The sequence below is a fragment of the Atta colombica genome, unplaced genomic scaffold, assembly GCF_001594045.1.
Source record: "Atta colombica isolate Treedump-2 unplaced genomic scaffold, Acol1.0 scaffold102, whole genome shotgun sequence".
Taxonomy (NCBI): Eukaryota; Metazoa; Arthropoda; class Insecta; order Hymenoptera; family Formicidae; genus Atta; species Atta colombica.
The window spans coordinates 513,543-533,042 of record NW_017259187.1 but is presented as its reverse complement, the minus strand read 5'-3'; the positions used below and the strand labels follow the sequence as shown (position 1 = coordinate 533,042).

General features: G+C 31.5%; 1 protein-coding gene across 4 annotated transcripts; it reads right to left on the bottom strand.

Annotated features, from left to right (window-relative positions):
• Nucleotides 1-886: 886 nt before the first annotated feature.
• LOC108687314 (solute carrier family 22 member 21-like) lies at nt 887-19,032 on the bottom strand. Of its 4 annotated transcripts, none has more exons than XM_018193029.1 (11): nt 18,970-19,032; nt 8,707-8,792; nt 7,322-7,469; nt 6,896-7,115; nt 6,685-6,791; nt 5,830-5,984; nt 4,823-5,012; nt 4,102-4,234; nt 3,565-3,877; nt 2,405-2,589; nt 887-1,709 (listed from the first exon to the last, which is right to left on the bottom strand). In XM_018193029.1, exons 1-11 carry the CDS (start codon nt 18,981-18,983, stop codon nt 1,509-1,511), a joined length of 1,752 nt encoding a protein of 583 aa, XP_018048518.1. In that variant the 5' UTR covers nt 18,984-19,032; the 3' UTR covers nt 887-1,508. The 4 variants fall into 4 exon arrangements, with proteins under 4 accessions (XP_018048518.1, XP_018048502.1, XP_018048510.1 ...); XM_018193013.1 differs by lacking the exon at nt 18,970-19,032 and adding an exon at nt 11,704-11,927; XM_018193021.1 differs by lacking the exon at nt 18,970-19,032 and adding an exon at nt 11,182-11,307.
• Between the last annotated feature and the right edge of the window lie 468 nt (nt 19,033-19,500).

The following is a 19,500-nucleotide window of genomic DNA, read 5'->3' as shown; positions in this document are numbered from 1 at the left end:
TATTTTTTTTGTAAGTTTTTATTTTTTATTTTTTTTTTAATTATTTAAATCAATGATATAAACGATTTAATTAATTAATTTAAATTTAATATAAATATACTTGATTAAGATAGTTTTTAAAATGAAAAAAATTATTTAAATAAAGACAACTGACTATTTGAATATGACGGTAAAATGTCCCTTTCCTATATTTCACAGAAAATTTGGTTTCTGCAGGTCTATTGGGATCCATAAAGATAAACTAAATAACTTGAATTCATATACATAGAAAATTCTAAATGTATCGAGATATTATCAGATTCGAAGTTTCTTTTCATGAATACATTCTCCTAGCACTACTCTTGCGTTGATCCTGTTCTCGTGAATGTTTATCGAACATTTCTTCTCAGCTTTGCAGATAACTCTAGGGACTTCTTAAAATAATTTTAAATTTGTATTCACAATACTCTACAATATTTTTCATTAAAGATCACGGCGTCTATATTTATTCATTAATGTTAATGTAGAAAAATTGATAAAATTTGCATTTAATTATGTCCCAGCGAAAATCTAATATTCAAGCTTATTTATCTTCTCAAAATAAAAAAACAACATCTTAAAAATTAATTTAGACTACTATCTCATTTACTTACGAACATTAAATAATGTTAAATTTAACATGACTCTTAAGAAAAAGAACTGATTAATTCCAATAAATTGTTTAATTATACAATTATTACAATAACTGATGATATCAGTTACTAATGTAGTATCATCAATTATTGATAAAGGTAATTAGTTTATTGGAATACTAATCAGTTCTTTATCCTAAGGAAAAGGCTGGGGTATAAAAACACTCCAGAGCTGTTCCCAAATTAAGAATGGTATTTTAATTATTAATGCAGTGCGTGTATTGTAATTCGTGAAGCAAAAAGTAATGCGTGATGAAGATATACAAATATATCATATGAATGCGACGAACCAGAGATGCGGCAGAGATCTGATCTATTTCCACTTAACACCTCGCGAATTGCATGCTCATGCACGTCGGGGGAGATTTCGAAAGATTTCGAGATACCGTGAGAACACTGAGACTTCACCGGAAGATATTATAATCCTTCTCTTTCGCGCGCGCGCGAGCGGATAAACGCGAGGGAGTAAGACAAATGACGACGGGTGCGGCGGCAATGGCGGCGGTAGCGGAGGGTAAACAGTTACGGGGTGGAATATGCCGTGCTTATTCAAATCGCCGACAGATAAAATCTGCGAGCGTGCATTGCGCTCGTTGTTGCGGCGAGTACGATGAGATCTCTGCGTTTCTCTCCCCACATCAATTGTGCGCTCCGCGTATTTTAGATGTCGAGTCTCCTGAAGACCACCCCCTTATCTCTATCTGGCGGGCCGTTGCTGTCAGTAAACTTTTAAAAGCTATCACTGTTCTCTTGGTATAGAGACAGAAAAAGAGAGAGAGAGAGAGAGAGAGAGAGAGAGAGAGAGAGAGAGAGAGAGAGAGAGAGACTTAACGCGTCTTAGCGTTCTGCGCTGCTTCTCTGGCGTGGCGTGCTATTCGGAATTTCGCGAATCTCGTTTGACTTGCCGATCCTCTCTGCCTCCCACACAGTATCTGGAAGTTTCGTCCCTAAAGTTTCCGGGAAAATCAGAGACAGGACGCCCGCGATCATGCCCATAGACCCGAACAGGATGAGTGGCAGTGACGGCATTATATGCGCCTGAACATAAATAAAAAGATACGTAATTAATGAAACGTTTGAGACAAATGTAGTTTGTACAATGAATTTTTCAATGTGTCAAAAGTAATTGAAAACTTTATGTAAGAAAAATTCCAAGTATATCATTGCAGAATATTTTTGTATTGGAAGTAAAATATATTTAATAATATTTTTAAAGTTTCCTAAAGTATAGTTTCCTTCAAGTTACGCGGTTTGTAAGTTATTCTCCGTATCTTGATACATCGTTAAATGCCAATGTCTTGTGAACATTGCCGTTCACTTCATCAGAGCAAGGAGCAATCTGATATTGTATCAGATTATTTCTCGCCCTGCTGAAGTAAACTACAGTGTCCACGGTAAACATTGGCGTTTAACAATGTATTAAAACACGGAAATAAACTGCATAGCTCTTTCGTGTGAAATATAAAATACTAAATATTAACCCTATTTATATAATATAAAAATCATATTTATCATTTAAAAATGAAAAGATACATAAATGATATTTTTAAATAAAATATTATCTGTAAAGAGTGACAGTTTTCTAAAATGTCAGATCTGAAATTACAGAGGAATGTTGATAGATTTGCAGATCTGAAAAATGTTTGCGATAGCATGGTGTTATCAAAGAGCAATTCGGGAAATACTTGTTGAGAAAACATCTGTTTATTGTCATAATGGGTCTATTGACTCACTAAAAGAGGCGTTTGCGGCGATAAGATTGATCCAACACGGCCTGTCATACTGCAAATTCCGAGCAAGGAGTGTCTAAGCGTCGTCGGGAACAATTCCGCCGTGAAGACGTAAACGGTAGCGAACGCCATGGTGATACACAGCTTTCCAGCCATGTATAAAAGTAAAGGCCCGTAACTCCAGGATCCTGGAACAGAGCAACGATAAATCACCGGGATCGCATGCCATGGCATAGTGGCCATTATAACCGACATAATTACATGAACAACACGGTCGCGACTAAGCCGAACGACGACGGCACGTAGCATCGTCTCAACGCGCTTTTTGCCCTCGGATGTGGATTACACACGTAATATGCAACGCGGCGTATCACACATTTACAGCTTATATTTTCGCGCGATTATAGCTCCTCGTGCGCTCGTGCGCGCTCTTGCGATTAAACTTGGTGATTTCAGCACGGACACGTGCGAATACAGGGATCACGGAGAAGAGGGGAAAAAAAAACAGTGAAAAAGATCTCGTAGTTTTTTCAAGTAACAGCTTCAAATGCACGCTTTTTCTTCTTCTTAAACGATAAAACATATATATAATATAATCTTAGAAACAAGAAAGGGGAATAAAAACATAATAAAAGTATCAACGAGGTTCTTTGAAACGTGACACTAAGATCAGTCATTCATAGTCTATTCTTATTTCAAGGCAGTCTTAAGTAACATCTTAAAACGCTGATACAGTTCTGTAATTGGTTTCTGATATCTCAAGATTATTCTTAAGCGATCTTGAATATAAGAACTGACTAGGAACACCGGTCTAACATTTACGTATTCATTTATGTATTCATTCATGGTATAATACGAGAATGTATACATGAAAGAAATAGCGAATAGTTTCGAAAGGACTTTTTCCTCATTTTCGTGTTACGTCTATTTTCTTGTGTTAAAAAATGAATGGGATAAGCACTTAAAATAGCTTGATGATGAAAGGAATATGTGGCACAGCGAGGTGCACATCGTTGACATTAATGTTTCAAAAAATATTTCCGAAATTCTTTTCTCGCAAAAATTTCTCTGACGTAAACGCGATTCAACGGCTTTTTATAACGCGACCCACGAAACAAGGATCCATCCTTGTCTGCGGAACCTCCATTTTTTTATCTCTTTACCTGCCGGTATGAACTGGATTGCAAGGCAGAACGCTCCGCTCAGCAGGAATGAGCCAGAGAGCGTTGGTTTACGGCCAATGTGATCGGTCAGCACCCAAGCAAGGCAATACGCCGGTATCTCGACCACCGCGACGAGCACGAAATTGATGTACTTATCTCCAGCGAACGCCACGGAATTCAACGATAGTCCATAATAAACAAACGTGTTCGTGAGCCAGCAGAACGAGCAAATCAGCAGTCGAATGAGTATCACTGAACTATGTACAACTTGCACAATTGGTTTCCTTTCGTCCGATGTCACCAGTTTGCTTTTCTAAAAGATCGTATCAATCATGAAATGATCATGAAGCTATTAGGATCATATGTATGTCATCGTTTTTACATTGATGTTTATGGAATAATATAAAAGTTACTGACTATACTGAAAATTATGATAGCTATATGTTAGAAAATAGTAGACTTGCAGATAAAATTTTTTCAATGCTATAATTAAACATGTGTATTTGTAAGGAAAAGAAAAAAGATAAGGTGACATACCGTTTCCTCCTTATCTACATTTATTTCTTTAAACGTATTGATGGCCTCGTCCGTTACTGGCAGACCGTTCATCTGGGCCATTTTACGGTATATTTTTCCCACTTTCTCATGTTCATCCTTCGTCAGCAGCCACCTTGAAAATGGCTTTATGCAGGGTTGATAAAAAACATATTTCAAATGTTTTAAACAGTTTAAAACTTAATGCTTAATCGATGTTTTTAATATGTTTTAAATATGTTTTTTTATAGTACTGTTTAAAGCATTTGAAGCATTAAAAATATATTTAAGAAGAAACACAATATATTTTATTCTTAAAAAAAACATTAGTCTTTATTAATCTTGATTAATCTTGACATTATGTACATATATTTCGCAGATAAAACAATGTAAAAAATTTTACCGTAAAGATTCCTTAATCAATTCCATTTTTTTAATTGTTTACTATAAAAAGTTGCAGATAAGATGATAGATTAAGATAATAAATTATTTTAGCTATAAATCTTTCAATCTTTTATTCATTTTAATACAATGAATTATTATCATTTTTAATTAAATTCCTAATAGACATCCATGAAGGAGAATCAATCACGCACATACTTCAGTAAATTGTAGATATATAATGTTCGACGATTTTAAATTTTGCTAATCGATTGAAAAAGTCTCACCGATAGTTGACTATCAATCTCACGCGAGTGTTGACAATAAAATTAAAAAGAATTACCTAATCGATTCTGGAATGAGCAGAGGCAGGAAGACAGCTAACAGTCCCGGCCCGTATATTACCCTAAGAAGCGTTCGCCAAGATCTTAGCCAACTTGCGATCAATCCTAGCAAAATCTCACCCATGGCGAACATGCAGCAGATTATAGTACTTCCAAAGACTCTGTTTTTCTTTCCAGCCGTCTCCAATCCTGAGAGCGAACAAGTGTATAAATTATTAGCGAATGTAGTAACGCGTAAGTTGAAAAGACATTACACTGTGTGAAGAGAAATGTGGAATTAATTATACATATCTTACAATACGGGATTCTTATGTAATATGCAATTTATTGATAATAACTAATACGACAGCGGACGTAAAAAAATGTATTCGTGTGATCGACACAAGTACGTCGGTGATTTAAAAATTCTGCGATATACAAGATATTAAAAAAATTTCAAATTTCTTGATATAATCAATCGATAAATTTAATCGACGGTTTAATAAAAAAATCTCATAAATAACGATAAATATTATCGAAATATATATTAATCGCTAGTTTTAAAGAAAAAACGTAGGTATTTTCAAGTCACGTAGGTATTTCCGCACGTACATTAAAAAAAGTGCAATATTTCTTTTCTGTCTTTTCATTTTCCACAAGTATAACCTCGAACAATTTTTTAATAAAAACTCATTATCTTTCATATGGCTTGTTAGTATTATATTTCCCGAGAATGTTTTGTCACTGAATATATTTTCATAGGAATCTAAATGCACGTCGCATAAAGCTACAATTTTAATAAACGACTAAATAAATACGTGATAAATCCAGAATAAATAACTCGAAAATATCTGCGTTATGCGTGTCGCGTATTTGCATTCCAAACGCGAGTAAAGAGCATTGCATCGAGAATTTGCTTCGTTGCTCGCGAACACTCGTAATAGAGCAGGAACGATATAACGCTTACAGGTGTCGCATATACTTTTTGCTCTCCCCAAGCATATTTATTGTCCCGTTATTAACGCACCTAAAATAAATCCCGCGCTGTAAATTCCAGCTGCCATGCTGGCATCGAGGAATTCGAATGCGAGAAACATCCAATAATTCACGGAGAAGGAATGTATCAAGCCACTGACTCCAGACAGAGACGTCGCCACCGTCAAAAAGGTTCGTCTCCCATATCTGAAAATAAAAGAATAAACGTGGATGTGCACATTGTCCCAGCAAAGCGCATTTCTGCCATGCCGCAATGCGAAATTCCTCGTGATACACCATGCTTTCTTATCCAGAATCTGTGAAATCAAAGAATTGTAGAAACATTGTTACAGACTATTTGTACTACCTCGCATTACGTAAAATTAAATATATCCTTTTAACTATAAGAATTTAATCTCGCAATCAATCATGATTGATTGCTGACTATACAAAGAAATACATAACAAAAGAAGTTCATAATACAGCTGATTATCTATATGAGCGATTATCTAACTCACAAGGAAAAAACTGTAGAAAAATAATGTATTTTTAGAACTAGAGGAAAAATAGTGCAACTTGAATTTATGATGTATGTCATCCTTTACAAGTTACAATGTCATACGAGTAGCTAATTTAATATACATAAAATCTTAAATATTATTACGTAATAGCTAATTAAATTAGCCGTCATATAATATAATGAAATTTATGAATAGAATTATGTTTTTGTATGTAATTATGTATTTTGTATGTAATGTAATTATATAATATATTTTTTCTTTTTTTGGCAATATGAAGATATAAATAAAATGAAAACGACCTCGCCGACATCCGCGACGAATGTTGCGCAATATTTTGTACGTAGTTAATTAATTAAAGCCTCGGGGATATTGTGCTGATCCCTCACCTGTCAGATATATATCCAGCGAACATCAAGCCAACGAACTGACCGATATTCTGCATTGTGCCCACCATTGTAAGTTTCCATCGATTAGTGTCGCAGGTAAAGCCCCACTGCGTCGAAATAAGCGAAGGAAAAGGAAAAAGGAAATTAATCTGTCAGGTCTAAATTTCGACGAGTGAAAAATACGCGCTGATTACTGAGGGCATTACATTACCTCGTTGAGTATCGTATGCTCCTCCGGATCATAAATCCAAGAATCGCAATCGCAAGTGACGTTGGTGAACGATGTTTCCGTGCATATTCCCGGGCGATCATCTCGCACCGTGTAACGCGCGCAACCGGAAATGACCCCGTCAATTTTCGGTGCAGAAGCATTGACCCATGGCGGTTCAAACGTCGTGTTCCCTGAATGCTCGCATTCTGGCACTAAACATCTGCATTTAAACCATTGTTTTTCTTTCCTTAATTTTCCCACACAATTTAAAATTCAACATTGTATTTTAATAAATTTAAAACTTTAAAATTTATATGTTTTAAAGTCATTAAAATCCGACATGTTTTGCAAATATGTTGAATTATGTTTAACTGCACATACATACGTGAAAGTTTAAATAATTAGCAAAGATATACATACGCATACCTGTATTTAATCTCGCCTGCAGTAAATACATAAGAAAGCGTAAATCCTGCCGATAGTATCAACGGTATACTGAGAAATGTGAACATTACTATCTGGTAAAATCCAAATTTTTCTATATCATTCTCCGCTAATGGATCTTTCGTATCTCCTATAAAAATTAATAAAAACTCGATTGTATAATCTGTGCTTCTCGATTAAGATATTATAAGAAGAAAAGTCACGTGTCATTGAATGTTATTATTTCGAAATATTCAATTAATAAAAAAATATATTTATCATACGAGGCTTATTGAAAACAAATAAGCAAAAATTTTCGATCGCATAATCTGCGCTTCTTGATTAAGGGATCATAACAAGAAGAATCATGTTATATTATTATGTTAACTTATATAGATCACTATTTAACTTTAAAGTATTAATAAATCAACTAAAAAACATATTTACATATTATAAAAGGCTTGATGAAAAGACGCGAAAAACAGATTTTTCAATTATATCTTCCATTGTACTCTCCTTACTACACATAACATAAATAAATAATTACACGGCATCTAATCAGTTATGTAATATTGAATAATCGGATATCTAGAGTCGACGCACAATTACAGCGTAATCTCCAACATCTATTTAACAAGCTAGCGTCCATTATACATGTATACTTAGTAATTTAATACTACTGTTAAGCAGTGATACTTAAACAACGCTAACTGGAAGAATAATCCGGCTGGAAATATAAGCCCATCTTAATCGTCTTCAAACGACTGGCTGTGTGCATAAGACTTCATACAATTTGCCTGTGTTATGTAAGATAAAACCAGGCAACATTTATTACTAATTCATGCAAATTCCTTTGACATTTAACAATAAAAAAGTAAGATTTTTGTATTAGTCAAAATTCGCGAGAAAATGTTAATTCTATATAAATTAATACATTTTATCATTAAGTTATATAGAAAGAAATAATTTTGAAAATAAAATTTTGTAAGTATCGTATAAACTACAACTACAACTACAATTATGTCTATTTATAATTAGAAATATCTTAAATACATACCGTCGAATATATTAGTTAAAAAAAATAAAACTTTCAAGATATTTTATATACATATGTATAAATTAATATAATATTATACTAATATACAAACTATTGTAAATATATAAACTAAACTCGCTTTCGTTTTGTTTCTGTTTTTTTTTAATTATTATAAATTGAAAGATATATTTAAGACATTTCTAATACTTTTGTATTTCTCGTACACGTCTTATTGTAGTGCACATTTATTACTTTTATGGAATTTTTCTCAGTTTACGTTTAAGATTATTTTTCCGACGTAGAGATCGCGTTGCATTTCCATTTTATGATTACGTCAACGTATCGTTCGTACCATTTTCCAGACCCGACCGCAGCGAGTCAGCCTCGTCCTTCCTTGAGCAACACAGCTGCATGCTTTCCTCTTTTACGTCTCGTAAGCTGCAATCATATTCGGAATTTATACTACTTGCCGGGAATCGCCGCCGCGGCGGCCGATCGAAAGTTCAACCTGGCGCTTTATGTTTCAAGTTTCCTGGGAACATCGCGAATGAAAAATGATGCCAGTCGCGCGCGTCGGACTTGGGCGGGCATTACATAAAGAAACGAGATCAGTTCGCCGCGCGAAGGCGGCTACAGAAAGCTTTTTCCCATAAAAAGTACCGGGAGAAAAAGAGAGAGAGAGAGAAAGAGAGAGAGAGAGAGAAAGAGAGAGGTGGGGAAGAAAGAAGAGAATGAAAGAGAGAAGAACTGCCCTCGGAAACGACTTCTCCACCAGAGTTATCCCGGCGGTATATAAACAACGCATGCATATAACGACGATGTTGCAGGTGCTGGAAGTTAACGGCCCAGCGGCAAATAATGCAAAAAGTATGACATATTAGAAACAGGATTATCAGAGCGTAATAATTATTGAAGAATCGAAAAAGTAAGTGTAAAGCTGTGCGGAATATGAAGTATTACGCGTACAACACGGAATGATAAGGCACGGATTGGATAATCGCTTTGTATTGAAGTTTCGTCGATCCGTTCTCGACTTTTTGATTTATAGTGTTAAATCATATGCAAACGATTACCTGTACGATTACAACGTGAACCTGCATGAGAATGTTATCATAAAAAAAAAGTATTTTTGCATACACTGTGTGTATATTGAATACGTAATAAATCTTTATTTTACAGAGATTTCTGTCATCAGATAATTTAACTGTATGTTTTAATATGGAAATTCACAGAGGAACAACTCGCGTTTTCGACTATATTTTCGCAAAGCCGCATTTTTTTACAAAAATATGCGAAATATCGTGTTTAATAAACAGATAATTGTAAAATGTTTGAAAAATACCAAGAGAAATTCCAGTACTTCCCCGAAGGTTGCGTGCTGACCTCTCGCAAGCACGCGGTTAACTTCTATGGCACGTTGCTATTGATTTCCCAACGGTACCGGAAACCGGAAAACCGCTGCGCTCGAAAGAGAAAAACCGAAAAGAAAATCGGAACGCCGAACTATATAAAGTAATCTTCCAATTGTGCCAGATAGCTGAAACAATTGTGCAGTTTATCCCATTGCGTCACGAGATACTGTTTTAACCATGTTGAGCGGTGAAATGCACAAAGGGAGTAACTACCAGCACGTATTCGGTTTTACGATACCATTCTGATGTTGCATTAAACGCACGCCGCTCGCGAAAGTCTTCAGTGAAGTTTATCCATTCTCGCGATTTACGCGAGACAGGCATTGTTTCCGTGAAAACGAGGTTTACGAGAAACTAAACAATGTTAATAAATTAATGGAGAGTGTTTTGATATTCTGATCATTACTCGCGCGAGGTGACTCGAGAAGTTACCGTGAACCAAATAGTCCAAGTTAATCTCGAGGACGTTGAGGAGATTTACGTACTTTGCCTTTAGAATGCACAGCGCACGAATGGAACTACAGAATGAGCCATTAGTTCTACGATTCTTTTTCTCTTTATATCCTTTTAATTTGCGAACGGAGGATCTCCCACGTGATAGTCGAGCTGTCACGCGATTTCTCACAGATTCTAAATACGATATCACAATGGAATATTAGGAGATGCGAATACTCGAATGATGAGGTAATTCATACAAAGATATATATTGCATCTTATTAGCAAATAATATTAACAATTATGTAATATCGAAATTATTACTATAATTACACACACACACACACACACACACAAAATATCTCAAAATTTTATAATAAGATTTCAACGAAAATTCGTGAAAAATGAAGTAATAAAAGTACATGCCATGTTCTTTCTCATAAAATCATGTTAAATATAAGTAATATAAGATAAATAATAAAATATTTAAGTTATTTAAAATATAATAAATAATAAAATATTTAAGTCATATAATTAATCTAACATTAGTTAAAAAATTATTTATTCGTGTGTTGTGGAATGGTATTAGAAATGATACGTCACACACATTTCGTAATCACCAACACTAAATAAAACATTATTACTATACACATATTATCATACTATTATAGTGTGATATACGTGACCTTTTAATTAACATTTGGAATTGGTTATACCTTAAATCTTTATTAAAAAACTACTTTATAAATAAAAAATGACATGCACTTTTATGCAATAATTTTTTATCGAATTATGATGAAAATTGTGTAATTTTGAGTGTTTTTTATTTTTTTATTGTGAAGCATACATATTAAACAGTTTTCAATATTTAAAAAATTAAATTTATTATGAAATTAATTTTTTAAACGACACACACACACACACACACACACACACACACACACACACTCGAATATACATATGATAAAAATGGAACTTACACGTAATAAACCATAAAAATGGAACTGCCATCAACTTGACTTGTCTTCATTAATCTCATTATGTTTTTAAAAGTATTTGTATTTAGAAATATTTTATTTGTTGTGAAAGCATTAATAAGCATAACAATAATCATCATGAACATTATCAAAAGTATTGATAAGCATAATAATAATCATCGTGAAAATTATCAAAAGTCAGATAATATACTTAATTCCATGTCTTGTACTTCTAGAGGTCAATTTTCTAACACGCACATGTACAGTTATCACAATGTATTAGCATTTCGATATATTCATATGCAAAATATATACTTTAGTGTATATCTAGCTGATAATCGATGACTGTATATACTTTCCATAATTGTTTTTTTTTCTTCTCTTCGTATATCGTGTGCACTCGCATTTCGGGAAACGATTTACAAGGGCGACGTTTACGATTTTTGCTTTTATTACACTCTTGGAGCGAGAAAACGTTTTCCACGCGCATATCCTTTTGGACAGTATCTACATATATTCTATTACCTTAAATCAGAGCGCTCAAGCCTGACGTCTGTCACGAATACGAGCGTGCGATCTTTTAAACGTCGTAAAATCCGATTTCGCGCGTGTGAGCCACGAGCCGCATACTGCACTTTTTTGCTCATCCACACGGACGATCGCTGATAAGTGAATTAATAAATTGCCGCTGCCATCACCGCCGGACACCGCTGGACCTTACGTGCACCTGCCTGCTTCCAACTCGCAAAAGCAGCAAGTACCTACTGTCTCTTTGTAAGTAATAGCATTTCGCGATGGTAGCTACACAATGTTTGCGCAAGTGGGGAACGGTTAAACAATCGGTGGGGGAATAACGTTTTATCTTAAACTTATGAAGAAACGGGCGTGAAAATTATTGATGGATATGTCGTCCATTCGAATGGACGATCCCTACGTTCGAAAACTCTTCGGAGAGCATTTTCGAGGTGTGTGATTACATTTCGAAAAAAAAAATAGAACGAGACTAGTCAGTTTCCGTAAATTTTTTACGTTGTATATGAAACTTCCAAGTGTTCTATCACGTCATAATTTTGAAAAATTTATGTTTAAAGTTGCAAAAAAGGGCAATTTTTGTATATTTTGTCATATTATTACTACGATATGAAAAGTTTTATGCTATAAAAATTAAGCATGTTATTTTCAATCCTCAAAAAAATTTGTTAATGTCGGCTTAATAAAATATTCAATGGTTTAAGGTGGATTGTGAAAAAGTGAATTAAATTATTAACGATTTACCAAATAGTTTTCAATTATATTTATATATTTAAATATATAATAAAGGTTTTTTTATAAGAATCTGATGTCAAAATTGATAAATTCAAAATTATGAAAGACATCTAACGTTTTATAACAATCCGGATTTTTCAAGTTTTGACATCCGCTATGTTGAATCCACTATTTTGAATTTATTAATTTTTATATTGACTTATATACAATGACCTAACAAACTTTTAAATTTAAATAAATATAGTCAAAAACTATTTCATTAAATTATCAATGACTATATATAGTTTCTTTGTAATAGACTCTATATTTAATTATGATTCTTTTATTAGTCGACACTAAAAAATTCTCTTGAAGACCGAAAGTCATATAACATATTTAATAGCAACATACTTAATTTTGATTATATTAAAACTTTTCTAATACGTTATACATCGTTATAAAATACATAAAAATAATTATTTTTAACTAATTAAATTGCAAATTGCAAATTTTTCAAAAACTAAAACATGACTAATCTTATTCCAGTGTTCAAAAAAAATCTTATTTCCGAACAGTATTAGATCACCTAGTAATAAAAAAAAAGTCTGCGTGCACATTAATATTAATGTCTATCGTAAATATATTAATATTAATGTATGAGAAAATCAAGATCTATATCTGAGAAATGTTAGCAGCAGCTCCAAGTACAGCATTTTCATTTTTTATAAAGCATCTTTTACATGCTGGAAGGTGTTCAAGATTTCTAAATTAAGAAACGGCGAATATTCGCTTGGATGAATATTCAAAATTGTTATCAATGTATGTGTATTTTTTTCATTCATAGAATGACATAAATTATAATATCATCAACATATGCACATTTTATAAATATTGGAAGCAACCGTAACTCCATCGCACGTTTAATCAGCAATCCTGTTACTCAATGTGTTAGCAATTTAATGTGTATTCCTATGTGATGCACGAAATATATTTCGTATTCAATAATTCGTACTGCAGTCAATTTTAATGGTATTTTGATACATACGCTGTATAATACATACATATTTTCCGTGTTCAATACTCGTGCGTAATTAACGGAGAGAGAGAGAATAAAGATCCATTAATATTAAAAATCGCGGAAAGGATATTTTTAACGTTACCCTATGTATTGAAAGGCTCTGAAGAAATATCATACATATGTAACTGGTTTCAACTAGCCGATTCCAGCTTGCATTGCTTCTCTCGTGTATGCTATATGAGCTACAGTTTTGTTATATTGTGAAAACAAGTGTAAAAAGAAATCAAAACTAATTAACAAATATAATTTGTAGTCATGACTTTTCATGAATTTATTTATATATTGTAACTAATTCCCGACTTGTTCTTTTAAGCATTATTTTAACAACTGGATAATGTTGTGTATGTAAAATTCGTAAATGTAATAAGTACAGAATGCGCATTTCCTATTCTTAGCATCTACGCTCCGTTAAAAAGAATTGAATCAGCAACTTTCTTTTACGGAGAAAGAGAAAGAGAGAGAGAGACATCTCATTTGTTAAATCAAATTAAATTCATTCCTATAGAAATAACGGCATTGAACACAAGATGAACAGATTAACCTACTTAGATAATATTTATCACAATGTATATTTGAAATTGTTTTTAATTTGATCAATCCAATTATGGTGTTTTATATATATCTGATAGAGATTTTTACAAGAGATTTCGCACACAGATATATAGATACGTTCAATAATACGAGAGTAACATTTATTGAGATATAATCGTAGACGTTCACATTTCAGAGGAAAGATTTCAGAGGAAAGACAATTTTTCCTTAAATTATTCTTCCAATCTTTGATATGTATCTATTATATGCACATTTTCATTATAAATAAATAATATTAAAGTAATATGGTCGATTCTCGAGTCGATTAAAAGCAATTTATGATCATTAAAATGATATCAATTATTTCAAATTATTTTAATTGTAAAAAAGATTTCAATTTATTAAAATATTGTGCAAATTTGCAAAAATTCCATTTTTAATTCGAATTAAATTTTTAGCAATATCAAAATGAAAACATTCTTTTAAATGAAATCAATATCTTATCATTGAAAAGCAATGAAGATATATAAATAGTTATAGTTAAAAATGTATCACTGCAATTAATGAGATCTCACTGGAAAGAATCAGTTATGCCTGTTTTCACCAATGTAGATTAACTTTAATCTCAGTTCAACTAATTCTTTATCATTTTCTAATTCTTAGAACTAGAGAAAGATGAAGCAATTATAAGATTAAAGTTAATCTATATTGATAGAAATAAGCGTTAGTAATAAATTATTCCAATCAATGATATTAGATCGCTGAAAACAGTGATGTGAATAACAAATTTAGAAGCAAAAAAAGTGGAATATATAATTCTATGAATCTATATGAATACTAGTTGAATGCAAATTTCATTTCCATAGATATGAGGGCTTTTACCAAGAAATAGCAATCAAAAATTTAGAAAGCTTTGAAGGTTACATTTTGCAGCTATTTAATATTTTTATAAAATATTAAATAAAATCTTGGTTCTACAATCACAATCAATAAGATACAAGGCGGAAGAGCAAAGTGTGAATGTTCGAATTTAAAATAAGTGAAATACTCTCTAATTATCAGTCGATTTAATCAGTAAAATTTTCATTAATTTTAAGAGAGTACATGACCTTTATAAATTATGGGAAAAATGTAGGCATTTTTCATTCACCGCATTTATCACCGCATTTAATATGATGTTATATATGATGTTAATAATTGAAAATATGGAAGTAAGATTTAATACTATACTGAAATGATAAGCTTTAACAAAGTCAAATTACAACGCGATTATATTGATTGTATTGATATGTATGTCATAATCTTATTATTAATTGATAATTTAATTATAATTTAGATAATTATCAATTAAATTATCATTAATGATCAATAATTAATTATGACTTATAATTAATTTAGTTATCATTTACATATTGATAAAAATCTCAATCATTTAATTAGTATTTAAGATTATAAAGATATTATTTCTTTCATATATTCATATATCTTTCAAATAGTCATATCACTTATTATTACTCATTATCACTATTACACATATTAACTATATTATTTAACTATATTAACTATATTTGTATAAAGTTTATTCGTCCAACTTGAGATTAAAATATCTCAAAACTAGATTGCACTTAAAACTCGTGCCATTATTTATAAACAATTTTTTATATTTCTGTTTCAGTTTCATATATGTGCTTTTTTATACTATTGCGCCAGAATTACACTTCTTTTTTTATATATTGTTTCCTTATCTTTTGAATAATGGAAAATTTTTACTTATGGTGACAAATTAGTCATTTACATATGAAACATTGTCCTCAAATCAAGATAAAATGAATCATATTCAATTGCTTCATCATGATTATTTGTAAAATTTTTCCTAATATTTACAGATTTATTTTTAGATAACGAAAACAGTTACATGTAATATTGGGTAAAAGCGATCGATTGATCAAATTCGACGCATGGGTGTCATTATTCAATGACAAACAAGATACCTTTTTGCTGAAGGACTAATCTCATATTGTGCCTTTGCACAAATGTTGCTATGAAATATCGTTACACTGTGACATGTGCTTATGATCACATGCAAACGAGGAAAAATTGAAAAGAAACATTTATTATGTGAGAGACGATGTTTGAGGACGATTTAGAAGCAACGCTAAAAAACTATTTCTTTATAAGACTCACTGAAAAGATAATTTTTTTATACTTAGACTGCATCAATTTATTTTTTTTAAAGCAAAAATTCATTATTCTAGACATTCTTATTCATTCTTATTCTAGACAAGTAAAGTTTTGCCGATTAACTCAACAATTATGTATCAAACTGATACTAATTAAATATCATTGATTAAATTGTTACTATGACTAATTAATTATACAAAAAAAATTAGTAGTATAATAATTAGTAAAAATTAGTAGTAATTTAGCGAATTTTTGAGATAATAGAACTTAAAAAAATTAGATTACATAAACTAAAATAACACAAAAGAATTAGATTATGTAAATTGCTCACTTAAATAATGTTTTCATAAACGTATTTTGTTTTTCGTGTATAAAAGAATAATAGAATTCATTCGCAATTACGAATATCTTTTTGATCTAGAGTTGTATGAATGTGAAAGAGCAATTGCAATACGTGCATTGATAATAAAAATGTGGTGAAAATCAAATAAAACGAAGATTTAAGTATGATTTCTGCGAATCAGTCTTGTACGAATCAACATTAGTATTCATTATGCAAGATTTGATAGTTACTGAACCTTAATTGACATAGATGTATGTATCGTAACAATAAACTATAAGAGAAATATACGTAATGTGTTTGATGAAAAGGCAAAATAAAATGTTGAATGAATACTGAAATATCACGTATTCTATTATGCTGGATTATAATTAATGATTATCACAATCAAACTGCACATTTCGTAATGAAATTCTTTTCTTCAACAATTGAAAGTCTCAGAAGATCATCATTCATCATAAATTTTCCATTGTCAGTATCCATCTAAAATTATTTTTCAAATATGCAAATTAATGAAGTAAACTTGGTTTATTTCATTAAAGTCAACTTGAAATTAAATAAAAAATAAATCTATAATTATTTGTTTTCCTTCTGTTTTTATTTATTTATTAAGCTTAATAAAAATAGTTTTTAGATGGTTTTAGATATTTTCAAGAAAACAGAAATTTAAAATTTCTTGCAATGTCCAAACTGTTCAGAAAATTTTATCAGTAAAGTTTCACACGCCAATATCTGACGCTTGCGCGATATTCTGTATAACTCTATATACATTTTGCATACATTAATACATATAAGTATTGACCCAGACATTTAACTCGTGCAACTCAATTCCTAAACTTAGTTCGGCGTGTACTTGCTGCTCTTCGCATTTGAATATTTAACTTGTATTTTATAAAATAATATAGCAAAAATAATAAACATCGAGAGAGACGTTGATGATTGTGTCTATATACATATGACGAATTTGTGAATTATATTAATAAGAATGAGATTGTTAGTCGCTTTGTATACGAGGAAGCGAATTTCAAATTTATAATTGTCGTCTCGTTATGTCATAATAATACAGCATTATAGAGCGTTAACAGGAGTGTTTTTCCCATGTTTGACAAAATTGGTTTGATACTTTTAACTTTGTAAAATTATGCCGGGAAAATAACGCCAACATAATAATTGGCGCGCAACCGGTCAATTTAATGATATGTTTATTCATTTACGTTTTAACGCATGCAGTTCAATACCCTTCTTTGATATTTTTATGCAGTAATGCACTGTTCCGTATTTGTTTGTATGCTCGCATAAAGTTACAATCCCGTTAAATACGTTAAATTTAGAAATTGGCACTCCACTTTTCACATACACACTATATTGTATTATATGTATTAAAAATATTCACGATATTTAAATTGAATTTAACATGTATAGACAAAAACATTACACATCATCAACACTTCGGTTATACAATAACCATGTTCAGCAGAATAATTATTTTGAGCCTGTTGAAAGTTTTTCTTGCTATTATAGGATTCTATTCCTCTAGATCCAAATATATCCATAATTCAATCGATGCAAAGTGCTTACTAAAAATAAGTACTGACTTCTGTTGAATGTGTCTATAATGATTCATGAAATCGATTAAATGTCCCATATAATAGTTATTCGTACCTAATTTTAGGAAAGCAATCGATGAAAACTCCAAAAATTTCAATATCAACATATAAATAAATATCTGAAATCCTATATATTTTCGATCACAGATTTTTGAAAGAAATTTATAATAATGATATAATTTGATCAGTTCAGTGAATCACTTTTTTCATAAATTATTTTTCAAATATGTTAAAACAAAACTGATATATTTTACATAAGCTTCTTCGTTTTTACAAACTGACACATATTTAATTGCAATAACAATATTGATATGATAGAATATCAAAGCGAATATTATGTTTATCGTCTGAACTGACAGCAATTAACTTATCAAGTAAAATAAAAGAACAAAGCAATCTTAGATAAACAGTAATTATAGATATAATAGATATCAATCATGTTCATCAAATATATAGATTGCACATTCAAAAAATACTAAAATTTAATAAATATTTATTTGAATAGTTCTAAATATTTACTAAATGTAAACATATATTTATTTTATATAAACCATTAATTTAATTTTTAATTCATCATTTTTTATTAAGTAAATATTTAGTTAGTATAAGCAAATTATTTAATTGTTGTTTCAGAGAAATATGTATTAAAATTTAATAAATTTTATTTCAGAGTAGTTTTATTTTATAAATTCTTTATTTTAATACATGTCTGAAAAAAAGAAATGATATCCAAAGTCCAAACGAGCGATCAGATGAAATTCTTTAATGAAAACTTCACAAAGATCCAAAAAACAAACGATCTCACTCACCTTTCCAAGCCCATGATGGCACTGTACTGCGACGTAAACACTGGATTGCAATCTCTCACTAATCCGCGTGAAAACCAGAGAAATTTGCGAGAGGAAAAATTCTACGAAAAAGAAAGGAAAAAAAAATTGTCTCGTCACGACTTTGTTCTACATTCGCGTGTCACAGACGCTCAAACACTCGGAAACTTCTCGTCAATCGTACTTAATCACACGACAGAAGAGTCTATGCCGTAGGGGATGAGCTGAAGTAGGAGACGGATGATGTAGGCGATGGACGATGACGATGATGACGAAAGAGGCGTCAAAGCCATCTTCAGCAGTGGGACATTTTTCTCGCCATCTCCCTTATCTGCCTTACTATCTGAAAGCTGGGTCAACAAACCGCTCATGCAAGATGCAGCCGTGCTGTCTGCATCAGATTGATCACAAATAGGCCGCCTTACGCACTCTTTGGTACATACATGTGTCCATAGTTGCCATCTCTCCGGTTTTCGAAATTTTTGAGTTTTTTGAAAAATCTCCAACCAACCG